This window comes from Rhopalosiphum padi, chromosome 2 (genome assembly GCF_020882245.1).
Source record: "Rhopalosiphum padi isolate XX-2018 chromosome 2, ASM2088224v1, whole genome shotgun sequence".
Taxonomy (NCBI): domain Eukaryota; kingdom Metazoa; phylum Arthropoda; class Insecta; order Hemiptera; family Aphididae; genus Rhopalosiphum; species Rhopalosiphum padi.
In genome coordinates this window covers 6,110,573-6,130,352 of record NC_083598.1, presented here as the reverse complement: position 1 = coordinate 6,130,352, position 19,780 = coordinate 6,110,573, and the positions used below count along the sequence as shown (strand labels likewise).

General features: G+C 26.7%; 5 protein-coding genes across 10 annotated transcripts in view; 4 read left to right on the top strand and 1 right to left on the bottom strand.

Moving 5' to 3' along the window:
* The window catches only part of LOC132923424 (uncharacterized), a 56,312-nt gene extending 51,097 nt beyond the window's left edge, over positions 1 to 5,215 (top strand). The window contains exons 25-28 of one of the 2 annotated variants that reach the window (XM_060987405.1): positions 696 to 845; positions 1,702 to 1,802; positions 1,909 to 2,005; positions 2,570 to 5,215. In XM_060987405.1, coding sequence (XP_060843388.1) covers positions 696 to 845; positions 1,702 to 1,802; positions 1,909 to 2,005; positions 2,570 to 2,650 — 429 coding nt within the window. In that variant the 3' untranslated portion in view covers positions 2,651 to 5,215. Of the gene's footprint in view, positions 1 to 695; positions 846 to 1,701; positions 1,803 to 1,876; positions 2,006 to 2,569 lie in introns of both variants that reach the window. The other variant, XM_060987406.1, reaches the window with a different exon arrangement.
* Positions 5,216 to 7,176: 1,961 nt separating this feature from the next.
* On the top strand, positions 7,177 to 9,073 carry LOC132923425 (uncharacterized). Its single transcript, XM_060987407.1, has 2 exons — positions 7,177 to 7,770; positions 8,102 to 9,073. Exons 1-2 carry the CDS (start codon positions 7,454 to 7,456, stop codon positions 8,154 to 8,156), a joined length of 372 nt encoding a protein of 123 aa, XP_060843390.1. The 5' UTR covers positions 7,177 to 7,453; the 3' UTR covers positions 8,157 to 9,073.
* Positions 9,074 to 11,672: 2,599 nt separating this feature from the next.
* LOC132922574 (uncharacterized) lies at positions 11,673 to 14,429 on the top strand. 2 transcript variants are annotated; one of them, XM_060986153.1, is made up of 4 exons: positions 11,673 to 11,939; positions 12,044 to 12,193; positions 12,256 to 12,379; positions 13,993 to 14,429. In XM_060986153.1, exons 2-4 carry the CDS (start codon positions 12,069 to 12,071, stop codon positions 14,290 to 14,292), a joined length of 549 nt encoding a protein of 182 aa, XP_060842136.1. In that variant the 5' UTR covers positions 11,673 to 11,939; positions 12,044 to 12,068; the 3' UTR covers positions 14,293 to 14,429. The 2 variants fall into 2 exon arrangements, with proteins under 2 accessions (XP_060842136.1, XP_060842135.1); XM_060986152.1 differs by having other exon boundaries at positions 11,674 to 11,847.
* Positions 14,430 to 15,393: 964 nt separating this feature from the next.
* Positions 15,394 to 18,544, top strand: LOC132919437 (replication factor C subunit 5). The gene is made up of 8 exons (XM_060981041.1): positions 15,394 to 15,900; positions 15,984 to 16,048; positions 16,123 to 16,250; positions 17,298 to 17,460; positions 17,535 to 17,694; positions 17,787 to 17,998; positions 18,063 to 18,140; positions 18,249 to 18,544. Exons 1-8 carry the CDS (start codon positions 15,872 to 15,874, stop codon positions 18,401 to 18,403), a joined length of 990 nt encoding a protein of 329 aa, XP_060837024.1. The 5' UTR covers positions 15,394 to 15,871; the 3' UTR covers positions 18,404 to 18,544.
* The window catches only part of LOC132919435 (carboxypeptidase M-like), a 27,906-nt gene continuing 26,643 nt past the window's right edge, over positions 18,518 to 19,780 (bottom strand). For 3 of the 4 annotated variants that reach the window (XM_060981038.1, XM_060981037.1, XM_060981039.1), the window contains one exon: positions 18,518 to 19,051. In XM_060981038.1, the coding sequence (XP_060837021.1) occupies positions 18,890 to 19,051 (162 nt within the window). In that variant the 3' untranslated portion in view covers positions 18,518 to 18,889. Of the gene's footprint in view, positions 19,052 to 19,277; positions 19,419 to 19,780 lie in introns of all 4 variants that reach the window. The other variant, XM_060981040.1, reaches the window with a different exon arrangement.

Sequence of the window (19,780 nt, the reverse complement as noted above, 5' to 3'; positions counted from 1 at the left end):
ATAAAATGAGTTTTATATCACTTTTTTTTAATTAAAAAATTTTGATAACACGGCGTCTTGAATAGGCAATTCAGCTACAATACTGACATTGGCTTATCAAAAAATTTTTATCTCACACACTAACAACTTGATATCCAATAAGGCGATAACCACTTCACTATTAATGTGTATTTAAGGGTTAACATGTATGTTTACAATTCTAAATCTCCATTATCATAACAGACCCGCCATCCGATTTTATTTTTCGCTACAAAATGTATAAACATATAATCTGATACAGCCAATGATATAGTAACCTTTCTTTGGACTCACTCGACAAAAAAATCTATTGGTGGTCGTATCCTAGAAGCAAAATGGGGTAGAATTTGGCTTAACCGTTACAGATAATCGACCGATAACTGGTAGGTCACTTAGTTGGTAAGAGGCGAAAAGACGTTATCGAGTGCAAGTAAAAACGTCTTTGAAGATTTATCAAAAAATATTATTTCTATGCTTCTCAATTAATTTTATTTAAACATTACGACTAATACTTGAAACAACGCTTGACTATTTTATTTTTTTTAAGAATTGCTCACTGCAAAAATGAGTATATTTAAGTACAAAATAAATATTATGTCTATACCATTTAATAAATAATAAATTCAGATTTTGTTTGTAAATCAAAGAATATAAACAAATGCTCATTTCCTATCAAGGTGAATTACCACGAAGAACAGCAAAATGAAACACTATTTTTGTCTTCAGTTATATCCTCCTCTACACCTAAAAAGAGACCAGCTCGACTAGAACCACTAATCGAAGAAATTGAATCATCTGACAATACTCCGTCATACGAATACAAAGAGGTATAATATACATTTTTAAGGTACTTGTATTTCGTAATATACAGTGTGATTCACCAAACATACTTACATTTACAACTGTTATTTTATGCAATAATAAATTTACACAAATTTTGATTTTTGGAATTTTTGAATACACTTAAAGGCAATACTTTAACACTGTTTTAGAAGTGTATTGTAATGATAGAAACTTCTGTTTTTAAAATGAGAATTGAGTGGTTTCTCAGTTATTTAAATGGTGTTTATATTGAGGATAATAGACCTTAAAAATGGTTTTACAAAAATATAAAATAAATGTCATATTAAATTTAGTATTTATTATACTTGAACAATTTTTATAAATTATAAATTTAAAACGTTGATAAATCAATATTAATTGCTAAAATATTTAAATCACTGTAACCCGCGGATCTTCCAAACTCATTGTCATTGAATCATTATCCTTAGTACACAAAGACAAACAACTCAAAAATCATTGATATGAATTTGAATTATTTTTTTAGAAAAAGTATCCAAAAATAATACATAGTATAAAAAGGGTGGTTCTTATTTGAAAAAAAAGGTTTGTATCATCACAAGACACTCCTTTAGTACCAAAAATCTCAATAATTTGAAAATATGATCTTTTACACTTCACATAATCATATAAACACATAGATATATTCATAAATCCAATAATCAGGTTTAAAAAAGTCCATTATTGTAGAAAAAAGAGATTAACATGTTTGGTAAATCACCATCTTTATCATACGGATATTATTTACTAATTTTTTTTTTCAATTAGATGTTTATAAATGTTATTATAATATAAACCATAGTATAGCTTTAATTATTGTATGTTTTTATAAACTGTTTACAGATCGTTTACGGAGAAGGTCAGACTCTTTTGGACTTTAAAACCAGAACCGTGGCTGGGTCCAAAGACAAAAATTCTGCAGAAAAATCAATCACCAAAAACTTGTAAGCAAACAGTTATTATGTTTAAACTGCATGAAAAATAATCTAGTTTGTTGTCCACTTTGTGTGTTGAAAAGAAGTTGTAATTATGGTTTTGCGAATGCGACAGATTTAACATGTTGTGGCGTACGTCCGGCAGGAGCCGTCCGAAGAGGACTTGCAGCACCGAATCTAAAATGAGCGCAAATTTTATTCGGAGAAGACGCGTGAGTACATATATAGTGCTTAACATAATATAAAGGACGATTATTTTTACAATAAATCAGTATAATTATCTCGAAAAAAAAAATAACGTTTTTAAAAATATATTTTTCCGCATAATTTGAACTTTGAAGTCATTATACACGCGAACTAATACTTTACGGGATAACCTTATGCAACACAAGTCCATTCATTTAAAAATATTAATAACTCGTTCGAAATTCAATTACTATTATAATATCATCAAAACGTTCGAAAAACTTTTTTCCCGATCATTAAATTAAAAATGTACAGTTTCATTAAAAAAATTAATACACTTGTAGACACTATATTAGGTATTAATATATGAATATCTAAAAATTCTCATCAAAAAAATATTGAAAAATTTTAATACATTTCGAAGTAATGGGATACTGACGTTTAAAAAAAATAATAAGTACCTATATAAAATTATAATCTATTAAACCCCAAAAGTACGGATACATCATAAGAGTATCTATGTACATTAAAATTCCTAATAACAATTTAAATCATATACAATCTAAGTATATTAATATTAATTGTTTCAGGTTAAGTCCGAAAAATCAAAACAGAACAAAGAAATCAAACTCAATCTTATTGAAAGCGTATACTTATTACTCTTTGGTTAACTTACTGTATCATATAATATTAACTCATAGTATAGGTATTATAGGTACCTCATAATAGTTGATCGTCCTAGATATTTTTTACTACTTACGTACCTATACTCTATCACTTTGATAAGTTTTATCCAATAGAAACATATACCAATAGGTATATATGGCTTAAAACCAAAACAAATATTTTATTTTTTTTGAATTTGAATTTGAATTATTAATATTTTATAAATATAGTTTTCATGAAATTGTTATATAATTTCGATTTGGATTCTGGAAATCATAAGATAAAATTCTGATCTCTTGTTTAAAATATCGGTTTATGTATATACTATATATATGATGTGGTTTATCAATATATAAATATCGATAAACCGATTAATTCGGTGTCATATCGATGTATTGATATTAAAAACTTATTTAAAAACCAGTGGTCTAAAACCTCGCAGTTTTGAACTAAATGCAATATAATATGTCATTACTCATAGTCATTACGATACAATCTTTAATTAAATACGATATACATTTTATACATATAAAAGTACTTAGGTTGTATTGCATATTTTTAATCAAAACAGCATTATCATATTATTCATATTAAAACAATAATAATATGTGGTTGTGCTATGCTAATAGACTGATTATTCTTTTTTTATATAATTGTTTTTATTGTATGTTACGACAACGATGTCTGAACATTTTCCAAATTAGTACGTTATACGTTATTTTCACTCGTTTTACTTCAAAAAAAAAACTATTTTATTTTTATATACAACGAACTTACCTCGAGTCTTTGGCTCATTAAAACTTCGTTAGAATCCATCATCAACATGTTTACCATTGCATTACAATCAGTGTATGCTTGTTTTTCGGTTGTACAATATATTATTATATAATGTATACCTTATAGGTATACATATAAGTAAATAAAATTTCATTTTAAAGCGACAAAAAAAAGTTCTTTGAAATGTATTATAAGGTAATGATTTGACAATATAGAAGTACAAATGGTACGCAGGATTTACAAAATACATATGTGCATATGTGCTATACTAGTATACTCTTAACCTCATTGTTATTATTGCTTTACAAATATATATATATATATTATAAGATATTATTTAATAAATAAACATTCACACCTGGTGAATAAGATGGGTGATATAATGCAGGAAATACACTATAATCTTTTTTGGGAGTTAATTATTTAAACTTGAACAATTTTAACAATTGGTACCAAATAACAATCGTTAAATGTTTAATGAACTTTAATCAAGCAAAAACAACCAGAATGAAAGATTTTAAATATATTAAGTTGATTGAACATATATACATGCGCATAGGCAAAAATTTACGTACTTAAAAATTGCATTCAAAAATTAAATTTAAAAATGAACATGTATCAGTATGATCTTATTATTTGATGCAGTTAAGAATTACAATCAGTTAAAGTACATATAGGTTTTCTACTTAAATGTGATGATTTTGTCGAAGACTTTTATTACATACATAATATGTACTCCTATTTCAATTTCAAACAATCAAAAATACTTTTTTTAAATGTTATTCGCTCGTAAACGTTAACTATAACTCGACATAACTACTGCAATTACATCTATTCGATTTTCTTAATACTCCTTAACTATTCCCGGTTACAAGCACCTATTAAGATGTACAGTTTAAACCTTCTTTAGTTTTAAATCATTTAATGACAAGTTGTAGGTTATAATAATATCATGACATTACGATAATATAAATTAGATAATAACGGTTGAATATCAAGCAAATTAAACATAACAGCCAGTGACGGATTTAGGGGGGGGTGCTTGGGAGCTGAAGCACCCCCCGTTCCGCGTATTTTTATTAAAAATTACTAATAATTCGACAATTTAAAAATAAAATAAAATATGTTAAATTGTTTATAATTTTTATTTTGCTTAATTATGTTTAAGTAGCAAATCATTAATTTTTTTTTCCCAAATTGTGCATATATAATAAGTACTTTAGGACTATTATTATTAACAAAATAGCGTTCACCATAAAAAAACCTAGATCCGTCACTGATAATAGCTAATTTATGTAGGTAACTAAAAACATTGTAAACATTTTTATCTTTGATATTATTTTAAAAAATTTTACTTTTTAACTAAATTTCCATTAAAAAAAATTCTATACAATTTATGTAGGCAATGAATAATGTAATATACTATTACAAACCATATACTTATTTCAAATGCTCAGCTGTTATTTATAATCGTTGAAATAATTTCTATATTTAAGTGTACTATATTTCCTTACTTATTCGTTATTTGCAAAATTTAAATTTTATTCTAAATAATTATACTAATAGCTAAATAACATGTACTACCTACCTATACCTATATACATCTCTGAAAGCGGACAAACTATTGCATTTATATTTTTATTTTAAGTAAACAAAATTAGATACAACTTATTGTTTATGTATAAAAATTGTTTTTATTTCATTTATTTGTATTTCTGGATAGGTAATATACAATGTAAACCTATCCAAGAAAATTGTCAAAATGTTTTCAATAAAGTTAAAACCTTACAAAATGCAGTGAGTTATGTATTATGTAATTACACAAAAATTAACAAACATCAATATACTGAAATATTAAAGAAATCTTTGACAGAAATTTAAGAATTTTCAAACGTTAATTATTCGGAATTAAAATAAAAAATAAAAAATGTGGAGTAACAAATCTCAAGTAGGCATTATAACGATTTAAAATTATTTTTATCGTTTTATGAAATATGTATTATCGCATTATTTTTATTAGATCAATCTGTAAGACACATATGTTTTGGCTAAAATACTGATCGGCGCCAATCCCTAAAATGGTGTACTTTATTCTGTCCATCATACAGGTTGATCTAATAATGTGATAATATTTTATAAAATTACTACACGATTATCTCTACTAATATAAAATATTAGAATATCTTGTATTTTTACATAGTAATATTGTTTAATAATTATTTATTATTAATTAAACACTGTGAAAGTTAAATTTATGCTTGATATTTTTAATTTTTAATTAAATATCTTTATCGATAAAATATTATATTTTATAAATTTGCATTTAATTACATTTTATTATTTTTAAGATTAAGACAATTGGTACCTAACAATTTTTACAATATAAAAAAAAATATGGACATAATAACTATAATATTTTAATTTATATAATACTATAATTTTAAAATCTAAACTAAAAAGTTAAAACCTATTCGACATCACAGTCATCACACTAAATTGTTCGGTTCGAAATATGATTAAAAGTTAGGGTCGAGTTCGGTTAATGATAAAAGAATCACCTTATATACATTAAATAATATTATTATATTTACAATAATACGGTCGTAAGACCGCGTAAACCATAATAATTGTGTATTCTCTTTTATGTCGTCAACACCTGACATAGTGACATTTGAAAACTAGCTATTGTGTACCGTTGTTTATCATTAATAAAAATACATCGTACAAATAGTGAAATTCGCGTTGTTCTATTATACTGACCGGCTCACCGCGGACTCACCAAGCACCTACCACCGTAGCCGTGTCAGTATACGACAATATCAATATGGCCCAAGTCAAAACTTTGATCAGGTAATTCACAAAATATACGGGAATACAGTTTTCACATTACTTTTTGTATTATTTATTTATTATATATTCAGAGGTTGTAAGATGATTTAATGAGAAGTAAAATTGAAATTAATCTTATGATTGGTACAATTATGAACTGATAATTTCTAAATTAACTCTTATTACTTAAGCAATATTTTAATTAATACATAATTTACTATTTATTATTAATATTAAAACGTATACCTATTTAATTACCATAATTCATATTATGACATTGAGAGTCTTTCAGATATTAAAAATAATGGATTGACATATTTCTGTCTAATGCAAAAATATTAATTATGTACTATGTATACAAAAATAAAGATCAAAAGTAATTAACTTAAGTGATGACTTTGAGAATATCAGATATTACTTGTAATAAATTATTGAACATTTGTTCTGGTGGTTTTTATTGAAATATAGTTTGAGATATTGTGGATTTAAAGATTGAGAAGTTACTGTCCTTAGTTAATTTGTATTTACTATCAACTATTATTTCTTTTTCAGGCCCGATGATAAAAAAGGCGTATGTACAATTAGCACGGGATTATTATGATACATTGGATGATGTTGCGAACAAAACTAGTATCATATATAAACACCTGATGGTTTCATAATTACTTTTATTTAAATTAAATTACAAAAAAAATTAAAAAATGTATTTTCCTTTTTTTGCATTTCACCACAATGTTAGGTTTCAGGTTTTAATATTATTAAAAATTCTTTAATTCCATAGCAACTTACTAATAATATATTATAATATTATAAAACGATGACTATCCTAATCACAAATCATTTAACATAGTGTACGCCAAGTTAGACCGCTTTAATCGTGCTAATTATGATTGGAACAATGATGAACTTGATGCTGGTGATCACACCGTTGTGGCTCATCACGTTTCTGTTGTCCGGCGCTGATCACGGGCACCACCCACGTGCTACGGAACCGGTTACGCTTGGGCCCGGCGCATTTAATCTGGAACCATCTGTCCACAAACGCGGTTATCATATCCAGGCACAATTTCATCCTGTGCGACGTGGACTCGAGCAAGTCGCACACAGTCCAGCTGCCCGAGACCATACCGGTGCGCAGCCACCAGCGCGCAGTTCTTTACCTTTGGCCCGTCGGCGTGGCCCACCGCCCTCACGTGTACGTCATGTATCACCACAGCAGCATCAAGCCGGTAATTGTACATTTGCGGGGCTCAGACCGAGATATCACCGACGTAACCTGGAAGTCGCTGTGCTTTGGCACAGCGCATTTAATCTGGGACCACCTGTCCACAAACGCAGTAAACATATCCAGGTACGATTCAATCCTGTACGACGTGGACTCGAGCAAGTCGCACACAGTCCAGCTGCCCGAGACCATACCGGTGCGCAGCCACCAGCGCGCAGTCTGTATCTTCGGCTCGTCGGCGTGGCCCGCCGCCCTCACGAGTACGTCACGTATCGGCACAGCAGCATCAAGCCGGTGAGTATACAAGTGCGGGCCTCGGAACTCTTACCTAACCGACGTAACCTACTGTAAATATACTACTGGCGAGCTCTATCTTACATTGTCTATCACATTTGTTCTGCGTCTTCGCGTTCTACTTCCGAACGGCCGATGGCGGCACCGCCGCAGTGGCGTGGAACGTGCAGATAATTCACCCTAGCATCCGCCGCTATAATGACTGTATGAACAAATGTGATAGACAATGTATGTAAGATATAGCTCGCCAGTAGCATATTTACAGATAAGATGACCCAGCTGATCGGTAGCGGCCTTGACCGGATTATTATGAAGGTAATGGCCGACGAAGTTTCAGGTCGGCCCTTGACGATGCAACACGCTGGAAACCCCATTTTTTACTCTAGTCGGATCCCCAAATCAGCCATGAAGAGGAACTTGGAACGCCAGCCTACCTCCAGCACTCACAAGTGGTAGTGTAAGCCGACATATAACTCACGGAGCACCGACACCGGTACAAGTGTACCTTGTGTGGCGGTTAAGCGGGGAAATAAAGTACAGGTACCGCATCGACCGGTCTCAACTGTAATAACCGCTACCACAAGGTGCACTTGTGTCGGTACAAGTCGCGCCGCATGAGTACCGGCCGGGCGTATTACCAAACCGACAGAGCCCCAGTTCATTTGTTTATTCATAATTAATTGGTTTATTTGAAAATCTTGTATATTAATTATATCTATCCTGTTATCCATAATATATTATACTGTTATTTTGTTATAATATATGAGTATATTTATTTTATTTGTGAAGTACTCGTATAAGTAATAATTTCTTCAAATCAACACTTCTTCCAAAATATAATATTACTGATAAAATGTTAAAAACAATTATTTTGTCATTTAGGGTGTGCAATGTGCATCAAGCAGCTAAAAATAACGTGAATAAAATGAATTTTATTATAGTTAATAACAATATAATAATATCATCATATCAATCACTTATTATATATATATAAATATATTAAATTTGATGTCTATAAATATGTACCTACAAGGAACGTTTCCACGAATATCTTTAGCGTGGACTTATATGAAGTTCTATAAAAATACGTGGTGTTATTTATAAACTATTATTTAATTATTTAATATCACGATTACACAGTTGAGTATTTGAGTGTTGTACTGCTGTTATTCATTATTTGATTTTGGTGTCAGCACAGAATAAATTTAATTTTATTTATTCTGTGGTGTCAGTCAGCACTCAGCACTCTATTAGTTATCCACATTCCACATCCAACTCGGGTTCATCAAATTTAAAAAAGCATTTAAAAGTAAGTAACAACTGTTATAATTTATAATAATTAATAATATTCAAATAACAACTATTTTTAAGATTAAATTAGCAAAATACTTTTCCCGTAATATAAAAAAAATGTTAAAATAAGATAAAGGTATATAAATAGTAGAATTAAAGCTATTTATTAATAATTACAGTCACAGTAATTTAATGCTATAGATTAAATTAGTACAAGCCAACAAGAATATTTTCAAAGTATAAAATAATTTCAAGTATCTACAATTTAAACTTTTAAATTTGTTTGAGGATAAATCGTTATTATAATTTGTAAAAATTTGAAATTTAAACGCTTATAAAAAAAAATAATAAAACAATTTTTATATTAGTTTGATAAAAAAATATAATGGTATATAAAAATAAAATTAAAGCTAGTTATTAATAATTACAGTGAATAATTTAATGCTGTATTTCAATAGCATAAGTCTTATTTAAAATTGATTGTTATTAGAATGATTAGAATGATGATAATAATTGTTTGCCACAGTGGCGTAAATTGGGTCCAATTTCTGGTGGTGCAGTGGCATATTCTCAACTTATAATAATTATTTCCAACACACCAATAATCCAACTTCCTAAGTAAAATCTTTCCCTATAAACTATAATATATTTTCCCATAATATATTTCTTTAAATAATAAATAAATTTTGAATTATTTCAGCAGTAAAACCTTTATTATAATAAATACTTTACGTTTGTATGCATGCACACCACACTACTGCTGCGCAGAGCGCCTATAACATATTTAGATTTTTTTTTACAGGCACAATTTTAAAATTCAAATTCGATTTCATCCCACATAGCAATTTAAACATATTTAATACATATGTTGCTTACAATATTACTAAATTACACATTGGTGCAATATGTTTTTCACATGTATGAGCAAAATATTGTTCAAAAATATTCACATCACATTTCAAAAATATGTTTTTAGAATTATTTTGACAACATGTTGATTCAAATATTAGCACAATGTATTTTTATTATGTAATATAAATATTTTTTATAAAAAACATAATTAAAACGTTTTGAAAATATTTCTTTAAAAGATTGTGTCAATATTATAGAGTGTTCTACGTTCCAATATTTCTTTATGATAGTTGTAACATTGATTATAGAATAATATTTTAACAATATGTTTAAAATAAGTTACCTACAGCAAAATTTTCACTTATAACTTATTTAAAAACTAAAATATAAAAAACTCGACGCAACGCTCAAAGCCTTAAACTCGGTTTCTTAGGGCCGGTTTTTCAATTAACTAACTGACAGTAGGGCTTAACTGTCAATTAATACTATGTCCCAGTTTAACTGTTTTTAGAAATTCAGTTAAGTTAACCATTAGGTTTAACCAATAGAAAAATTAACCACAACTATTTCTTCAGATTAACTTTTTAGGGTGTCAGTGCGTCACACCCGCATAATATGTTGTCTCCGTCTTATACAAGTACGTAGCAAGTACATAGCAAATTTACGCTCAGCATATAACGTTTAGCTCTGTAAGTTTAAAAATTAGAGTGAATCAACCTATTATGAAACTTTATGGTAAGAAAATTGTTGGTATGATGGTTTTTTACGATAATTTAATTTTTTAGCGAGTTATACGTATATAATAATATAGCGTAAATTAAAAATGCTCATAACTTACTTAAAAACTGAATAATCGTAAAAAAATCAAGATACACACACAGATAATGTTCTTACCATCAAGTTTCATAATAGATCAATTCACTCTAATTTTTAAACTAACGGAGCTAAACATGATCTGCTGAGTGTAAATTTTGCCATGTTACGCATTTGTAAGACGGAGACAAGTGAGACAACACACATGCGGGTGAATAACCATTCGTGGTATCCAGTATATTTTAATTCGTGTGAATAACTATAGTAACTTACAACTTTTCTAAAAACTAGCTTGTGTTGGTAAATAGTAGATTGAGTTCTTAAAGTTATAATAGATATGTTATATTGTACTTATTGTGAGTTAGAAACAAAAAATAATTAATAAAAACCTAAATAGTAAATACCTATCTTTTAACCTGACATTTAAAATAAATATATTTCTAATATTATATATGAATTATAGAATTCAAAAACATTAAATTAAATTTAAAAAAATTATATTATGATACTATATTATAATTATGAATAACAATATTAGGTACTTACATAAGCATTCAAAAAGTTTTTATGAGGACTGGCAGGGCTGCTGATAAGTTTTTTTAAACTATAATTGAAATAAGTTGTTGTGTAGAAACACTAGAAAATGAAGTAAAATAAAGTAAAAAAAGTTTTTATTGTATAAAACATAAATGTTGAGTATTTAATATTTTAATGTTACAATATAAAATATTTTTATAAAATCACAATTTTACATTTATATTTTTGAATACCGCTCTATTAAGGTCTAGCGCATACGTCACACGCGCAACAGCCAATCAGAAAATATCATGATAACTGGCTAACCTCTTCTTTATAGATCTTGATTGTGTGGTATTAAATTCAACCAAATTTTAGGTTTAATGATATTAAATACTTTATCAGTATGTGATAACTGATAAGTATTATTATTATTTCTCACTTTTTCAGTATGTTAACTTTTAATTTATAAACTTCAGCACTTACTATTTAACTTACGATTTACTGTTCTTACTCTAAATTATAATTGCTATTCGGTGTCCATCAACTATCAGTGAACACTGACCAGTTATCTGTTTTCTATAGTGTTAAATTATTCAATAGGTACTTCAATGTTTTAAATTTTAATTATTAACTAATAACTACTTATTAGTTTTATATTTTATTATTGCAATTAAGAATAAATAAATACTTAGGTATTCTAATTAATATTTTAATTTGGTATTTGTATTTGGTTTGGTTATTTTTTGACTTTTGTGTATATTAATGTATTATTTACAGTAGAATTTTTCATTTATAGCAATAACCAACACAATTTTATAAAGATGACCAGTCTAATTAAACATTCTATAAATAATTTAAACAAATGGTATTCAATGACTATGGTTGTACGAGGTTTAAAATCTTGGACTGGTGGTAAAAAATACCTTGGATTCACATATTACCCTAGGTAAAGTTTTAATTTGCTTTCATTATAAAATGTTTTATTGGTCTATTTATAAATGTTTTCAGAGAAGGTGAAGTTGACCCACCATATACACCAACAAAATTATTCATGGTTCAAAGAGTTAAACGATATTTATATAATCCGTATTGGCAAAAAAAAATATTGACTGATATGGGCTTAGATCATAAAGTAATATATTTTTATTAAATTACTTTTAAACAATCTAGATTCCTTATTATACAATGTGATCACGATTTAAGGTACCACTAAATATCACAGGTGGATGACCTTGTATTGAAGTAAATATTTTAGAGGGCCTAGAGGGTAACTAAATACACATTTATGTATGATTTTCAATTTTTTTACACGTTTGGTGTGCGCATGTGTAATACAACTTACATTTTTTTAAATGAAAACACCAATTTTTTTTACATATTCGAATAGATTATTATTTTTTAAACGTTTTTTGTATAAAAAGTTTTTTTCTATTTACAAAATTGACCAAGTTAGAGAAGTCACCATTTCAGTTAATGCATAGTTCGTGTTATAATAATATCGTATGTCGTCCAGATAGATATTTTTAGTATGTGATAATTTTTGTTTCGTTGACTGCTATAATACATTTACAATTTTAACTATTATTATAGTGGAATTCTATTTTATTTTTCAATAGTTTTAATAACAATAAGATAATCAGATGTTTAAGATAATGTTTAGAACATTATGGTGAAAATTTTGAACAATTTATAAGATAAATTTATTTAGTTCATTTTATTTTGTATTATAATATTAATATTACTATTATTAATAATTTTTTGTTAAAGGTTTTTAATTATTACAGTAAACAAAAAAAAAAATATTGTACACTAAAAATAATATTTAATTAGGTATTTCAAACTTATTTTATTATTTCTTAATAATAACATTATCTTATTATTTTATCGTTATCAAAACTATTGAAAAATAAAATAGAATTCCACTATAATAATAGTTAAAAATTGTATTATAGCAGTCAACGAAACAAAAATTATCACATACTAAAGATATCTATCTGGATAACATGCGATATTATTATAACACGAACTATGCATTAACTGAAATGGTGACTTCTCTAACTTGATCAATTTTGTAAATAGAAAAAAACTTTTTATACAAAAAACGTTTAAAAAAAAATAATCTATCCGAATATGTAAAAAAAATTGGTGTTTCCATTTAAAAAAATGTAAGTTGTATTGCGCATGCGCACACCAAACGTGTAAAAAAATTGAAAATCATACATAAATGTGTATTTAGGTACCCCCTAGGCCCTCTAAAATATTTACTTCAATACAAGGTCATCCACCTGAGATATTTAGAGGTACCTTAAATCGGGATCACACTGTATATAACAGAATATACTACATTATAGCCTAAATGTATCATTTGTACTATAGATGTAGACTCATTTTCAATTTACTTAACTACTTATAATTATATAATTGAGTAAATCAACAAATATTAAAGTCAAATAATTTAATTTTTATTATTTTATTAAAACTAATAATTGTGATCAAAATTGAGTATGGTGATATCCAAATTAAATTACCCAGTTATTAGATGTTATAATTTATAATTTTTAAATACAATTAGGTATTATACAATTCAAAACATTCTTAAAAACATTTTTGTTTGTCAGATTAAAATGTTGTAATAATTTATTGTAAGAATAGAATTAAAAAAAATCTGTTGATTGATTTTATTTCTAAATATAAAATTTTTTTCATTATACCTTTTTAAAATGCATAATATTTCTTTTGTTATAGATAAGTGATATAGCTATTGTAAAAAATACACCTGAGATGAATGCACGATTATGGAAAGTTAAACATTTAATAAAAATAACACCAATACAAACACCTGATGGATTACCAGAAAAAGAAGATTATTGGGGTACACATTTAGATAGTGATGGTGTGTTTAGGATTTCAAAAAAGTTTTTGCCCGATACTAAGCGATTAGAAGCTACCAAAGACTTTGAAAAATTGGCCAAACGAGTAGATAAAGATACAGTTGAAAAAAATTGTCGTAATAAGTGGTTAAATCCATGGTCTACGATCATATAATTTGACATTATTGTTTCTTGTAGTACTATAAAATACCTGAATATGATGTGTTTTCAATTACTTTTTTATATTAATTTAGTTAAATGAAAAAGCATAAAATTATGTTTATGAATGAAATAAACCAAATTTTATCAATATTGTTTCTATTTTTTTTCTTTTGATAGTAGTTTCTATGTTCCTAATGTTATGTTTGAATTCAAATTTATATGTACTAATATTATCATAAATTAATAATTATATTTTATATTTGCTTTTATACACCATAAAAGTATTTGGTAAACTATGGCATATAAAAATGTTTTACTTTAAAAATAAGTATGATTTCAGTCTTAAAATAGTATAAGAGAAATTATAGCAATATTTATTTATATATTAAGTATTAAGTAACTCACTATAATAAATTAAATTTGAATTCAATAAATATCATTGTATACTATTTTTTTTGGTACAAATGATTCTGAGCTGAGACAGTCTATCATCAATATTACAAAGTCTACTTCATGATATATTTTTAGTAAACGAGAATTTTCATTTTTCGAAATTTTCAATTTTCATTCGCGTTTCCTAGGTCACCTGGTCGTCCAACGACAATTTATCACAGAAGTTAAAATGTTCTAAATGTAATTCTAAACCAGAATCAGTTTTTCTTTTTTCCAAAAACTCGTTATTTCAAATTTTGGGTTTTCAAAAATCGTTCGACCTAAGTACGACGTTTAAAAATCCTTAATAACGGTTTTTCGAAAAATCAAAAACATACAACATATGAAGCTGGTTATGGGGATCAATTTTATGTCTCACGACTTTCGTCCTATCTCTCGCGGTTTTCCCGTAAAACACTTCGTAAACGAAATATTTTTTAATTTACGAATTATACAATAATATTTGAATTTTACAATAATTGTACAATAATATTTGAATTTTAAAATACATAAATTTGGGAATTTTTACATTTCACTGTTGGTACTTCTGCATTTTCAGTTGGCCCCGATTTTTGCGTTTCTTCCATGACAATTTCGTGATAAAAAATCTGCTTGTTATCACGGGGTCCAACTGGCCGAGCCCCGATAAAGACATAGGCGCCAAAACTGAAACATTTATCATTTAAGATTTAACCTAAAACGGCAAATCTCATAATACAGTATTATTGTAGTAATAAGCACGAATTAAAATATTATTAATAAATTAAATAATTAGTATATTTTAATTCGTGGTAATAAGTAATGTAATGTAGTGTTGTGTAGTGTACAACCAAAAATATTTATTATTTTCAATTTTCAAGTAATTGGGCATTTGGCACAACTCAATTTGAACCACAAGAATTCATATTAAATTCTATGATTCAATTATACAAGTGAATAGTGATTAAAGTATAGTGAAAGTACACAAAATTTTTATTTAATTTTGGCATAAAATTAATTAAATTAAACTATTACCATAGAATAAATTCTGTGCTATTACTTAGAGTGTGTTATGAATTTATTCGTTACGATCTGTATCCATACATTTATAAAAAATTAATTATCGTAAAATACTGAGATAACTGAAATTGTATCAACTTCTAACATCTATTATTGGTACCATGATGAAAGTAAAACCAAATCTCCCTTGGTAAGTTGTTTTAATATCTTAAAACTTGTTTTACCTCTTTATATTTTACCATTTTTATTTTTTACTATATTATATGATCACAGGGTAGAAAAGTATCGACCAAATACTTTAGATGATTTAATTTCACATGAAGACATTATTAAAACAAGTAAAATTTGAAAAATAATCAATTTTTTATGTGTTTATCAAACAAACTAATTAATATTCTGTAAATTTGTATAGTTGGTAAATTTATTAAAGAAGATCAATTACCTCATCTATTATTTTATGGACCGCCAGGGACTGGAAAAACTAGTACAATATTAGCATGTGCCAAGCAACTGTATACTCCAGCGCAGTTTCGTTCAATGGTATATATGACATATATGTATTGATAATATTATGGTTGTACTGGTTGTAGTTATTGTTTATTGAATTAATTATATATATTTTTTTAATACTACAAATTTAGCAAATTAAATATTTTAGTTTAAATAAGTTTCATTGGTAGAATAATTTACTATTTACTTTAAGGGGATTATTCTGTTTTTGTTATGTACCTTAGTTTCTTTACAACTATCAATTATTTGATTATAAAATTAACAAAATAATGAAATTTAAACATTTAGTTAAATATTTCTATAATCAACTTTATTACTGATAAAAATGATGTTACTCATAATAATAAAGTCCATAAACTAGACAGTTATTATTAATGAGAAATTATTTTTATTTTGAAAATAAAATGTCTATAAAAGGTTCAAACTTATACATAGATATCATAGACTTGCCCACAATATTTTTACAAATTATTTTTTTTTTTTTTTTGTAAAGTACCTATAATTAAATATTTTATGATTATAGAATTTACCAATATAAAACTAATAGACCTTTCTACTATAAAAATAAATAGCCATGATTTTTAATTGTAAATATTTATCATATTATAAATAATAAATATTAACTAAAGCGTATGGAAAAGTATACCTTTAGTGGCTTAGTACCTTACTGTAAAACTTTTTATCCAAAAAAACAAATAACCAATACAATTTTAATTTTTATACCCAATAGTATAAAAAGTAAGACCATAGGCCGGTTTTAATGGTGAATTTGAAAAATGGCCCAAATTAATCTCTTGCTGCCCCTGAAACCGGAGGCTGCGAATGATAGATATTTGTATATAATATGTTAAGCTAATTATAAAACCTTTTAATCTTAAACATTATTTTTGTTGAAACTTGTATTATTTATTTATCAAAATGTATGTACTGTTCTTAATATACCCAATTTCACTTTTTGCTTTAATTATAAGTATAATTATTAGAACTTACAATACCTTATAAGCAAATATTAAATGTTTATTTAGTTTTTCTTTTACAAAAGCAAAAGTATGTACAAACTTCTCAATGTCTGTCTAGGTTCTTGAGTTGAATGCTTCTGATGACAGAGGAATTAATGTTGTGAGAGGACAAGTTATGAACTTTGCATCAACCAGAACAATCTTTAAATCAGGTTTCAAATTAATTATTTTGGATGAAGCAGATGCTATGACTAATGATGCCCAAAATGCCCTCAGAAGAAGTATATTTACTTTTAAATATTAATAATATAAATAAATCAATAACAATTTCATAATTATTGTGTTTACTCTTTAGTTATTGAAAAGTTTACTGACAATGTCCGTTTTTGCTTAATTTGCAATTACTTAAGCAAAATAATTCCAGCCCTACAATCACGATGTACACGCTTTCGATTTGGTCCACTTGATTTTAAACAAATTATGCCTCGCCTTGAATATGTTATTGAACAAGAAAAGTATGGTATTCTCACTTTCTTTATTATATATTTTTCTAAATGCTTATTGAATTTTTTTTTTTTTATACAATTTTTTTTTATTTAATTTTTAGTGTGAAAGTAACAGAAGATGGCAAAAAAGCATTAATAGATTTGGCACAAGGTGATATGCGAAAAGTTCTTAACATATTACAGAGTGCTGCTACTGCATTTCCAGAAGTAAGCGAAGATTCTGTCTATACATGTGTTGGCCATCCACTAAAGAGTGACATTATGAATATTTTAAAATGGTTGCTAAATGATGACTTTTCTACTACTTTCAAAAGTAATTCTACATTACTGCTTGAATAACTTAACCATTATGTAAAACAAATTGTATTTTGTCATAGAAATTCAAGAATTAAAAATTCAGAAAGGTTTGGCTTTACAAGACATATTAACAGAATTGCACACTTTTTTATATAGATGTAAGTATTATTTATTATACATCTATAAAATGTTAATTCTTATCTTGTGTTTATAATGTACAAAATAATAAGTAATTACTAACTAATAATGGTCCTTGTATATTTTAGTGGATTTACCACCAGATTCTCTCATTGAAATACTAACCGAAATGGCTGATATTGAAGTGCGCCTGAATGGCGGAACTAGTGAAAAAATACATCTCGGTAGTTTAATAAGTGCTTTCCATATGATAAGATCAAAATTAAAACCAGCTGATGATTGAAGACTGCAAAATTAAGTATTTTTCTCTTAAGTTAGAATTTTTGTTTATAAGCGTAATTTGTATCATGATTTTAATATGTAAATATATCAAAATAATAATAAAAAAAAAAACAAATAAATAAATCATAATTTATTATTATAATTTTTGTTCATATTATGTACACAAAATAATAAAATAATTTCCATACAAAAATTACTGAATTATATAACTATACTTTAATTTGTAAATATATGTATATATATTTATATATAATAAAAATAGTATAATATATAGTATTTAACGTAATAATTTATAATAATTTCAATAAATAAGTATTATTAAGTAGGAGGTAAAATATTAAAATTGTTACAATGGTTTATTTAAGTATTTGTTGGAGGGAAAAACTTAACTTAAAAGCTGAGTGTCTTATAGCTTAGAGATCGTATATTGGCTATAATAATTCATTATATATTATTTGGGAATCAGGGGTTCTTGGATAGGAATAGGTTATCCAAACATATTGCTGACAAAGTTATTGAAACCAGATGTAATACTTGATAATATCCCAGGGTCTTGAGTTGGTTGTTTAGGTGCCAATGCTATACCTTGTGGATGATGATGATGATAGAAATGAGGAACTGGCTGTCTGTAAGGTGTGTTATCCTGTCTCTGAAAGTACATTTACAACAATGTCATTAAATAAAATATTTATTAAAAAACAAATAAAGATGTATTTATATAATTTAATTTGTAAATTATACAAATTACAATTTTTTTATTTAATATATTAATATATAAGCTAAAAAATCAAAAAGGTTAAATAATTGATCATAAATGTTTGCACAAATTACCATTGATAAAAATACCAGTACTTATGATCAATGGTATTACTTACAAAACATCATTGAAGTCAAGAAGAGAAACTTCAAACTCAAAATCAGTTAGAATTAGGGAATTTTATTCTTGAATCTGTTGTAGTAGTAACAGTAGTAGCAGTAGTAGAAGATAATGCAGAAATTGGACTTTGCGCTAGAACCTGTAACCACTTGCTTTTTGTACATGTATGCAAAGAATAATAGTTAAGAAAATAAATCTGATATTCACCAGTCATTATCACCAAGTAGGAAGATGTTAATTTCGGAAATCATTCTACATGCATGTTATGAAAAGCGAGATAACATAGAGTTAACCAATTAATGTTAGTCACTGCTAAGCATTAAGCAATATAATATGTAAATATCATATACAAATTATATTTTATTAGGTAACAAATATTTTAAACAGCTTACTCACTAATTTTAAATTTACAAGTTTTATGTACCTTACTACATAATATTAATATGATGCATTCGATACAGTATTTGTAATGGTGTATGTCGTTTAAATAAAACTAGCAAG

Coding starts and splice junctions, on each gene's coding strand:
- LOC132919437 (XM_060981041.1), top strand. CDS start 15,872: ATGATGAAAGTAAAACCAAATCTCCCTTG. Junction 16,049..16,122: donor TGAAGACATTATTAAAACAA/GTAAAATTTGAA, acceptor AAATTTGTATAG/TTGGTAAATTTATTAAAGAA. Junction 17,695..17,786: donor TATGTTATTGAACAAGAAAA/GTATGGTATTCT, acceptor TTTAATTTTTAG/TGTGAAAGTAACAGAAGATG.
- LOC132922574 (XM_060986153.1), top strand. CDS start 12,069: ATGACCAGTCTAATTAAACATTCTATAAATAATTTAAACAAATGGTAT. Junction 12,194..12,255: donor GGATTCACATATTACCCTAG/GTAAAGTTTTAA, acceptor AAATGTTTTCAG/AGAAGGTGAAGTTGACCCAC. Junction 12,380..13,992: donor ATATGGGCTTAGATCATAAA/GTAATATATTTT, acceptor CTTTTGTTATAG/ATAAGTGATATAGCTATTGT.
- LOC132923425 (XM_060987407.1), top strand. CDS start 7,454: ATGTATCACCACAGCAGCATCAAGCCGGTAATTGTACATTTGCGGGGC. Junction 7,771..8,101: donor GGCACAGCAGCATCAAGCCG/GTGAGTATACAA, acceptor TGGCCGACGAAG/TTTCAGGTCGGCCCTTGACG.